This window comes from Protopterus annectens, chromosome 5.part0, assembly GCF_019279795.1.
Source record: "Protopterus annectens isolate FY-2018-M chromosome 5.part0, PAN1.0, whole genome shotgun sequence".
Classification (NCBI taxonomy): domain Eukaryota; kingdom Metazoa; phylum Chordata; order Ceratodontiformes; family Protopteridae; genus Protopterus; species Protopterus annectens.
In genome coordinates this window covers 1,135,293,739-1,135,304,114 of record NC_056735.1, presented here as the reverse complement: position 1 = coordinate 1,135,304,114, position 10,376 = coordinate 1,135,293,739, and the positions used below count along the sequence as shown (strand labels likewise).

General features: G+C 41.8%; 1 protein-coding gene across 1 annotated transcript in view; it reads right to left on the bottom strand.

The window, feature by feature from the left end:
* LOC122801555 (E3 SUMO-protein ligase RanBP2-like) overlaps window positions 1-10,376 on the bottom strand; it is a 2,328,503-nt gene that overhangs the window by 1,432,872 nt on the left and 885,255 nt on the right. Inside the window, exon 10 of the mRNA XM_044070992.1 lies at window positions 5,846-6,046. Within this exon, the coding sequence (XP_043926927.1) occupies window positions 5,846-6,046 (201 nt within the window). The remainder of the gene's footprint in view (window positions 1-5,845; window positions 6,047-10,376) is intronic.

The following is a 10,376-nucleotide window of genomic DNA, read 5'->3' as shown; positions in this document are numbered from 1 at the left end:
TTTTTAGATTTAGGCAGTGATGGGTGCGGTAGGGCAGTCCGGTAATGAATCTGGCTATGTGGTTATAGGTAGTGGATAGTTTATTAAGCTCTTTCTTGTGAAGGAAGGAGAATATTGGGGAGGCATAGAGGAGTGTGGAGAGGAGGTGGGTATGGGCAATGGTTAGTTTGGTGTGGGGGGTTAAGAATTTCTTTATTTTATACATGGACCCAAGTTTCTTGTTAAGTGATTTAATGGTCTGGTTTACATGGATGTCAAATCTAAGTTTGTGGTCTATTGTCACTCCAAGTAGTTTGGTGTGGGTAACAGGATAGATTATGGTACCATTATTAGAGGACACAGCGAAGGTTGAGGTGGGGGTATAGGGAGGTACCATTCCGTATGAAGTAGCTGGGGTGGGGTAGAATAGAAGCAATTTGGTTTTGGTTGGATTAAGTAGGAGTTTTAGATCTGAGAACCATTTTTCGACAATTGAAAAGCAGTTTTGGGTTGTGACTTGGAGTTTGGTGAGAGAGTCGTCTGAGCAGATTAGGGTGGAGTCATCCGCGTATTGAATGCAGGTGGCTTTAGGGAGGATAGAGTGTAGACCATTAATAAAGAGGGAGAAAAGAAGGGGACCGAGAATAGATCCTGGGGAACACCGATGTTAGTGGGGAGTAGGTCTGAAATCCTGTTTTGCCACTGTACTGCCTGTTTTCTGCCGGAGAGGTATGCGTTAAACCAATTTATGGTAGTTTTGCTAAGATTAAAGGTTTCCAGTGTATGGAGCAGCTGATTGTGGTTGACCATATCGAAGGCTTTCGATAGGTCTAGAAAAAGCGCAGATGAGATTAATTTGTTATTCCGGTTGAGGTTAATTGAGTCAACAAAGGAGAGGAGAGCCGTGGTAGTGCTATGATGGGGGCGGAAGCCGTGTTGGGTGTTGGACAGGAGGTTGTTTTGTATGAGGTGGGTAATGAGTTGCTTGTGAATGCAGCGTTCCAAAATTTTAGATAGGGGGGAGAGTATGGCTATGGGTCTATAGTTTGTTGTGTCAGTGGAGGACCCTCCTTTGTGGAGAGGAATGATATACGAGATTTTCCAGATTGAGGGAATGGAGGCTTCAGAGATAGACCGGTTAATTAAGATTGATACAGGGTAGGCTATGGCATCAGAAGCTATTTGTAAGTATTTGGCTGGGAGCAGGTCAGCCGCTAGGGTGGTTGGTTTAAGTTTTTTCAGGAGGGTACGAATGTAGAAGGTGGAGGTGGGTTGTAAGTTGAAGGCAGTTTGAGTGGGGTAGTTGGTTGAGGTTGGAGCCACGGGGGATGAAGTAAGCTGACTGGCGAGGGATTGGATGGTCTCAGTAAAAAAGGAATTAAAAGAGTTAGCTATTTCACTTGGATCTTTATCCATGAGTGTTTCGGGTGTGGGGGTAGTGGATTTGCCTGGATGGAGGAGGTGATTGAAACCGGTCCAGAATTTTTTGGGATTGTTTTGATGTTTGTCTTAGAGATGACAGAAATATTGTTTTTTGTCAGACATAACGGCTGCTTTGGTTGAGTTTCTAAGCTGAAGAAACTTGATGCAATCTAGAGGGGTTTTTGTGGTTCTCCATTTGTTCCAGGCCTGATCTCTGAGTTTAATTTTAGTTTTAGTATCTTTAGATAGCCAAGGTGCGATACGTTCCTTAGTTCTAGTGAGTCGCTTAGGAGCGTGAGAGTCAAGTATTTTGAGGAAGGTGTCATTAAAGTATGACACGCTCTGATCTAAGGGTAGAGTTTTTAGGATGGACCAGTTACATGCATAGAGGTCTGCAAGAAATTGATCTGGGACAAAATTCTTGCTGTTCCTAACTAGTCTGGTTAGGGGGGGGTTTGTAGTTGAGCATTTGTGTTTAATAATAAAAGTGATAAGGTGGTCGCTAAGGTCGTTGGGGAGGGTCCCTGAGGTATAGTTGGAAGGATCCTTGTTAGTAAGGATCCAATCTATGATGCTCTCCTTTTGTTGGGCATGTCCAATTCTAGTGGGGGAAAGAATAAGTTGGGAAAATCCATGTAAGTTAATGGGGAGTGGATTTAGTTGGGAGGAGTGGAGGGACCAGTCGATGTTAACATCTCCTAAAATAATCGTTTCCTGGGGATAGAAGTTGGAAAGCCAACTAAGAGTTTGTTCTAAGTATTCAGCATTGTTGCCTGGAGGGAAATAGATGACTATAAGATTAATACTTTTTTGGTTGTTTAGGGATAGTTTTAGAGCAAGCAATTCCTGGTTATGGACTTTTGGAGGTTGGAGTGGATTCCTAGTGATATTCAAGGAGTTCTTGAACATGACAGCTATTCCACCACCCTTTCTAGTAGTTCTGTCGGCTCTGAGGATGTTATACCCAGGTGGGATGATTTCCTCATCCTTAGTGCTGGGTTTGAGCCAAGTTTCTGAGAGACACATGATGTCAGGGGAGTGGGTTGCAAGCAGAGCATGCAAGTTGTGTACTTTGTTATTAATACTTCTTAGATTAAGGTGAAGCATACGTAGGGAGCCTGCTAGGCTTCTAGCAGCATTCAGGGGGTTTGGGTCAGTGTTAATGGTGGGGCCTGGGTTAGGGTGGATATCACCATCTTTTGTTATGGATTTTTTTAAATAATCAAGTATTCTTTGGAGTTTCATTAGTAGTTTAAGATGTTCCCTTGTTGAGGATGTTTTCGGGTAACAGAGAGTAGGGTGGATACTGTTGGAGCACGCATTAATAGCAGGGTGATGAGAGGGTTGAATGAGATTGGAGGTGTCATGGGAGTGCAGGGAGGTCTGATCCTTAGGGAAGTAGGCGCCTGCTGGGTCTAGGGTTTCGTACCTAGTTACCAGATAGGATAAGATAAGTAGTAATGTTGTGAGGGGGAAGGTACTAAGAGCGTTTTTATCCATGGTGGGGGGTTGGTAAGTGGTATTAGCCGGGGGAACTACCTTGTTACAAATTGGTGTGTAACAGAGCAAGGAGGAGGGAGGAGGGAGTGACAGTGGGAGGGAAAAAGGGGTGGGCGGACTGAAGAAGTAGACTTTGTAGTGAAGACTGGTGGAGAAGTGGAGGGGAGTGGTACAGGGTAAGGGACAGTTGTAATTGGATGGTGGTAAGGGGGATGGGCTTAATGACCAATAAATGTAGAGGTAGTGGGGGCGGGTGGGAATAGGGGGCAGGGAGGGGCGCGGAGCGAGCCCGAGCGTAGCGGGGATTACACCACAGGGATTTCCTTAGGTCTTAAGGTGACCGTATTTAACAGCAGGTTTATATATACTTTATTTATGCTGTTGATAACAGCAGGTTTATATATACTTTATTTATGCTGTTAATATAAAGTAAGTTCTTTTTCATAGAAAGTCAGTGTATAAAACACTTTTAGCTTGGGTGGTTCATTACCTTGAGCAACTATTAGGTTTTTTGTTTTACATTCAAACACAGATGGTTTAATCTTTGTAGTGCATTCGCACTTGGAGTGGTCTTCTCAGGTCGGCGGCGGTATGTTGGGAGCCCGCGGTATGTTTTTAGCTTGGGGGGCTATCTAAAGTAGAGATAATGAAAGAAGGATTATTGTCGTTAGTTTAGAATAGTCTTAGTTTTGGTAAGAGACATAGGAAAGCATAAACAGTAAATTACACGTTTCAAACAGGTAGCAAAGATCATCTGCACAATTCTCAGCTAAGCGTGTTGTTATGCACTAAATTACTGTTAATTAGACCAACCAGAGCTAGAATACTAGGGCTACTCCGAGGCTGCACCACTAGGCCTACAGAGCGTGCTCTAGAGCTGCTTTAACATTAGTGAAAAGCACGTGTACAAATCAACGCTACAAAGCAGCCAAGTAATGGCTTTCAACATAAGAGAAATGGCTATCAACAAAGATGCAGCAGGGTTGAATCTTAGGTAGAGCGTGCTCAGTTAACAACACGCACGCTTTAAGCAGTACACTAATCAGAGTACTATGCCCAATTTAACATTTGTTAAACCACACTATCTCCCTGGGTGATTAGCTTTGATAAAGTAGAGACAATAATGAAGTGTAAGGGCTTTCTTGGATTTCCATCTGTGAAGAAAGCAACCACCAAAAAGTGGAAAAGGAACAACTGACAAGATGGCAAACAAATTATGAAGGAGACAAGAAATTGAACCAGTCACAAATGCTGAAAAGAAAATAAAAATTTTGAAATGGATACCTTGGATACTGCAGGGATAAGGGAAATCTAGGCCCTGAATATCCTTATTTTTAAACTTTTGACAGAGCAAAACCTCTCTGGCAAGCAGGTGCCAAAAGTACTGTAAATACTGAAGTGCGATTGCATCTGAAAACATTCACAATACAGCAATAGGCTTTCAAAATTAACACACTGCCAGAAATGCAACATTAACATATATACACGTATTGTCAAAATGACTACATGCATGTAATAATCCCATTTTACTAAAAATGGAGAATCTAACTTCTGAAAATTGATTTACAACACATGGACATAGCATTAATATACTTCGGAACTCTAGAATTTATCAGGAGGTCTGAACAGATATCATATGTCTACTCTAACTACTGCAGCCTAAAACATACAATGATAAAGCAGCCTATGTGAAACTGGTGTCTCTCTCTACTTCATTTATGTCATGCAGAATACTCCAGGTGGTTAAATCATGGAGTTACCTAGTTGGCCCTCAGCACTACTCAGAGAAAAAAAGGTCATGAACAAGTTTGCCTGCGCCCACAAACTAGCCAGGTCTTTATTTCCAAAAATTATAGATATACCATGAAGAGGGTGAGCAAGCCATATGAATGGTCTTAATTATTCATCATAGGTAAAGGCTCTTCTCAGTACTTCCTAAGCCACTCCTAGAACCACCTTTAGAAGGGGCCACTAAGGACAACTGTAGAAATTCTAGCATCTGGTAACACTATAATCAGTATAACTGAGATGCAACAGATCAAACGACCAAATGTCATGATTCTCTTTCAAAATCATTCACTGGACAAAGGAAACTTGTCATCCTACATCAGTGTAATCAATGCACTGATATATTAATTCAGTAACATAGGATACACCAAAAGGAGCTTTGCTTCTACAGAGGAGTCTTAGACAGAGGTTTGATTGGACATCATTGTGGAATTATCCATATTCCAAGATTGAAAGACCATCAAATTTCAATCAATGGTACTCCTCATTCAAGAGATCAAAATAATTTTCTAAAGAATTTTTTAAAAGGTCTGATGCTTTTCCATCACTACCAATGACAGCCTCTCAGATAACCTTTGCTCTTTAGTATAAATTCACATAAATTTTGCAATTTACCTTAAAACATTTTTTTTCTCTCTCCAAGCAATATGTGCGAAGTGTTTGAGGGGGAGATCAGAATTTAGTCAACTCCAAACACCATTTTAAAATGCCATTTCTATTCTAAGACTGTGAAAAAAAATCAAAATAAATTCATCAAATTAAAATATGAAAACGGATGCTTTCAATACAAATCCTTCAAGAAATGTTTGGACTTGCATGAAAACCAAAGCTGTAACCTGAGAAAGTTGAAACTGGCTACCTGAGTTTGATACTACAGAGAAAAAAACTGAGGCTCCTCCTTTATAAGTGTTGCTCTGATATCACAAATAAGAGTGAATTCCAAATAAGGTCAGAAGTGGGCGGAAGCTTAAATGGGTTTCAAATTAAAAAGCTGCCATCTGCTTGCTGGCTGGCTAACTCTGCACAAAAAGACTGCCCTGATGATTAAAATCTTACTTCCACACCTAGCATAACAACTACACCAGACAACCTATCAAATAGCTGGACCTTTTTTTCCTACAAGATGAACAATACTAATTAGACATCTAAAACATACCTTGTAACTTTTACTTGGTGAAGAGCTCAGCTTGGTTGGAGAAGGAGTAGAATGCTTTATTTTTTGCCCAACAATGTCTAAAAGTGGAACAGCTTCATTCCTGTAAGAACGTACTTCACCATTTTCAATAGCTTCATTTTCACCAAGTTCTTCCATCACTAAATCCAGGGCATCTCTGACAGTATCTATAGGTACTGGCAAAAATTTAAAAAAAAAAAAAAAGCAACCACTGCTGTTTAAACCCAAGTAAACTTACTGCAATACTACAAAAAATAAAGTGAATTAATTTCAACTTTAAAATGTGTAGGTATGAAATTTTACAAAACCCATGAAGCAATAAAGACTGCACAAATTCAACTTTATAACTACAACACACAATTGAAAACTGAAGCTTCTTACCATACCATGCAACCACAAAGCATGCCAATGTGAGTGGATCCCATTCAGGTTTAATTTACAGGAAAAACAGCAGAAAAGTGTTCATGTGGTAAATACAAAAAGACAGTGACTTATCTGGCTGTATTCTGCTTTCAATAGTAGCTGTCACTTCCACCAATGAAAAACTTTACATTAATTTATCTCACTACCTGCAGCTTAATCTCAGACATGGCAGGCTTGAATTTAAAGGTTTGCAGACTTTGGACTGGCTATGGAATTCTGTAAGAACAATCACGGTCATGACATGACATTTTTTAGGAAATACAATGTGCCAGCCAATATAATGCAACTGTACATCACTCAAAATAGGAATAAAATGAACAACTGATCACCAGCATATTTGAGATGGACTTCTGTTGTGGGAGCAACCAGTAGAAAGTCCTACTTACTTCATCAACATCTTCTTTCAGCTGCTCCCATTAGGGGTCGCCACAGCGGATCATCTGTTTCCATTTCTTCCTGTCCTCTGTCATACCAACCACCGGCATGTCCTCTCTCACCACATCCATAAACCTCATCTTAGGCCTTCCTCTTTTCCTGTTACCTGGTAGCTTCATCCTTAGCATATTTTTCCCAATATACTCAGCATCCCTCCTCAGCACATGTCCAACCCAACATAATCTTGCCTCTCTGGCTTCGTCTCCAAACCTTCCAACCTGGGCTGACCCTCTAATATACTTAATCCTAATCTTGTCCATTCTCGTCACATCCAGTGCAAATCTTAACATCTTTAACTCTGCCACATCCAGCTCTAACTCTTGCCTTTTTGTCAATGCCACTGTCTCCAACCCATATAACATAGCTGGTCTCACTACCCTCTTGCAGACCTTCCCTTTCATTCTTACTGGTACTAGTTATCACAAATCACTCCTGACACTCTTCTCCACCCAATCCATCCTCCCTGTACTCTCTTCACCTCTTTTCCACACTCACCATTACTCTGAACTACTGATCCCAAGTATTTTAGCTCATACACCTTCGCCACCTCTACTCCCTTGCATCCTCACCATTCCTCTATTCTCCCTCTCATTCACACACACATTCTTAGTCTTGCTGACCTTCATTCCTCTTCTCTCTAGAGCACATCTCCATCTCTACAGGGCCTCCTCCACCTGTTCCCTACTCTCACTACAGATCACAATGTCATCTGCAAACATCATAGTCCACAGGTACTCATGTCTGATCTTGTCTGTCAACCTGTCCATCACCATTGCAAATAAGAAAGGGCTCAGAGCTGATCCTTGATGTAATCCTGCCTCCATCTTAAAATGCATCCGTCACTCTCACCACTGTCACACTACCCTCATACATATCCTGTACCACTCTTACATACTTCTGACACTCCTGACTTCCTCATACAATACCACAACTCCTCTCTAAGCACCTTGTCATATGCTTTCTCCAAGTCTAGAAAACACAATGCAACTCCTCCTGACCTTCTCTGTACTTCTCCATCAACACTCTCAGAGCAAACATCGCATCTGTAGTGCTCTTTCCTGGCATGAAACCATACTGCTGATCACTAATCATCATGTCCCTTCTTAACCTAGCTTCCACTACTCTTTCCCATAACTTCATGCTGTGACTGATCAATTTAATCTCTCTGTAGTTACTACAGCTCTGCACATCACCCTTATTCTTAAAAATCGGTACCAAAACACTTTCTCCATTCCTCAGGCATCCTCTCACTTTCCAAGATTTCATTAAACAATCTGGTTAGAAACTCCACTGACATTTCACCTAAACACCTCCATGCTTCCACATGTATGTCATCTGGACCAACAGCCTTTCCATTCTTCATCCTCTGCATAGCTATCCTTACCTTCCTCCTTGCTAATCCATTGCACTTCATGATTCACTATCCCCACATCGTCCAACCTTCTCTCCCTCTCATTCTCTTCATTCATGAACCCCTCAAAGTACTCCTTCCATCTGCTCAACACACTCTCCTCGATTGTATGTTTCCCTCATTATCCTTTATCACACCTTTACCTGTTGTACATCTTTCCTAGCTCGGTCCCTCTGTCTAGCCAATCACTACAGGTCCGTTAATCCCTCCTTAGTGTCCAACCTTTCATACAACTCTTCATATGCCTTATCCTTAGTCTTCACCACCTCTCTCTTTGCCATGCACCTTATCTCCTTATACTCTTGTCTACTTTCTTCATCTCTCTGACAATCTCACTTCTTTGCCAAACTCTATCTCTGTATACTCTCCTGTACTTCCTCATTCTACCACCATGTCTCCTTGTCGTCCTTCCTCTGTCCAAATGTCATACCAAGCACCTTTCTAGCAGTCTTCCTTACTAGCTCTGCTGTAGTTACCCAGCTATTTGGTAACTCTTCACTGCCACCCAGTGCCTGTCTTAACTCTTCCCAGAACTCCACCTCACAATTGCCCTTTTTCAATTTCCACCATTTGATCCTTGGTGCTGCCCTTACACTCCTCCTCCTCTTCTTGATCACAGTCATCCTACAAACCACCATCCTATGCTGCCTAACTACACTTTCCCCGGTCAATACTTTACAGTCTCGAATCTCCTTCAAACTGGCCCTCCTACATAAGATATTATCCACCTGTGTTCATCTTCCTCCACTCTTGTATGTCACCCTCTGCTCCTCCCTCGTTAAAATATGTATTCATCACAGCCATGTCCATCCTTTTCGCAAAATCCACTACCATCTGACCTTCTGCATTCCTTGCTTAACACCATACCTACCCCATCACTTCCTCATCCCCTCTGTTCCCTTCACCAACATGCCCATTGAAATCTGCTGCAATCACCACTCTCTCACCCTTGGGTACAGTCATCACCACTTCATCCAACTCGCTCCAAAATTTTTCTCTCTCATCCATCGCACACCTAGCTTGTGGAGCATATGCACTAACATTCATCATTACACCATCAATTTCCAGCTTCATAAACATCACTCTATCAGATACCCTTTTCACCTCCAAAACACTCTTAGCATACTGTTCCTTCAGGATTACTCCTATGCCATTTCTCCTCCCATCCACACCATGATCAAACAATTTGAACCCACCTCCGATACACCTAGCCTTACTCCCCTTCCATCTGGTCTCTTGCACACGCAATATACAAACCTTCCTTCTGTCCATATCGGCTATCTTTCTCCCTATACCAGTCATACTGCCAACATTCAAAGTTCTGGCCCTCACTACCACAGTCCTAGCCTTTCTCCTCTCTTCCTGCCTTCGGTCATGCCTTCCCCCTCTTCTCCTCCTACTAATCACTTGGAATAAAAATAGTCACAAGTCATGAATACCAACATCAGCATCCTGCACACCAAGGTTAAGATTAGTTGCAGCTCTCTGCCCCTGAAGTAGAAATCCCAATATCTTTTTTAATGAGAAGAAACATTAAGGCAGACAGGTTAGCTACTTACTAAAACACAATAAATGAAAAAAAATACACTTCACTTTACTTTGAGGTCTTTGGCATTTATACAGGTTTGAATGTTTAATTACACATTTCATTAATGCTTCAAGTTATTAGCCTGTGCCTGTACATCAACATGCATGCACACCTATGAGTGTGTATGTGCATGCATAGATTTAAGAAGAAGATACTACACACACAAACAGAAATGGGCCATGGCACAAACCTAAAGGTATTCTGATTTCAGCTTGTGATTGATAAGAAGTTATGTACTCACCATAACGTTCCATCTGAGTAGGTGACTTCATTTGTCTGCAACCTTTGGGTCTTGGAGCCGACTTCGGATCCGAGCCGGTAACTTATTTTACAGCTTATGGATCCAAGCTCCTCCTCTCACCCATAATCCCCTGCCAACCCTGACTGACCTCAGATCAAGTTTGCTCTTATACCAAGTCTCAGACCAAAAGTGTCCCGAAAGGGACCAAGAAAGGACATTAAAGAATAGACTTCTGAAGGCCAGGGGGAAGGTGGGGGGATGGTTGCAGACAAATTAAGTCACCTACTCAGATGGAATGTTATGGTGAGTACATAACTTCTTAATCTGAAGTAGGGACTTCATTTGTCAGCAACCTTTGGGACAGAGTCCCCAGCTACCTGAATCTTGGGAGGCCATCATGGAAGGATGTTCCCGA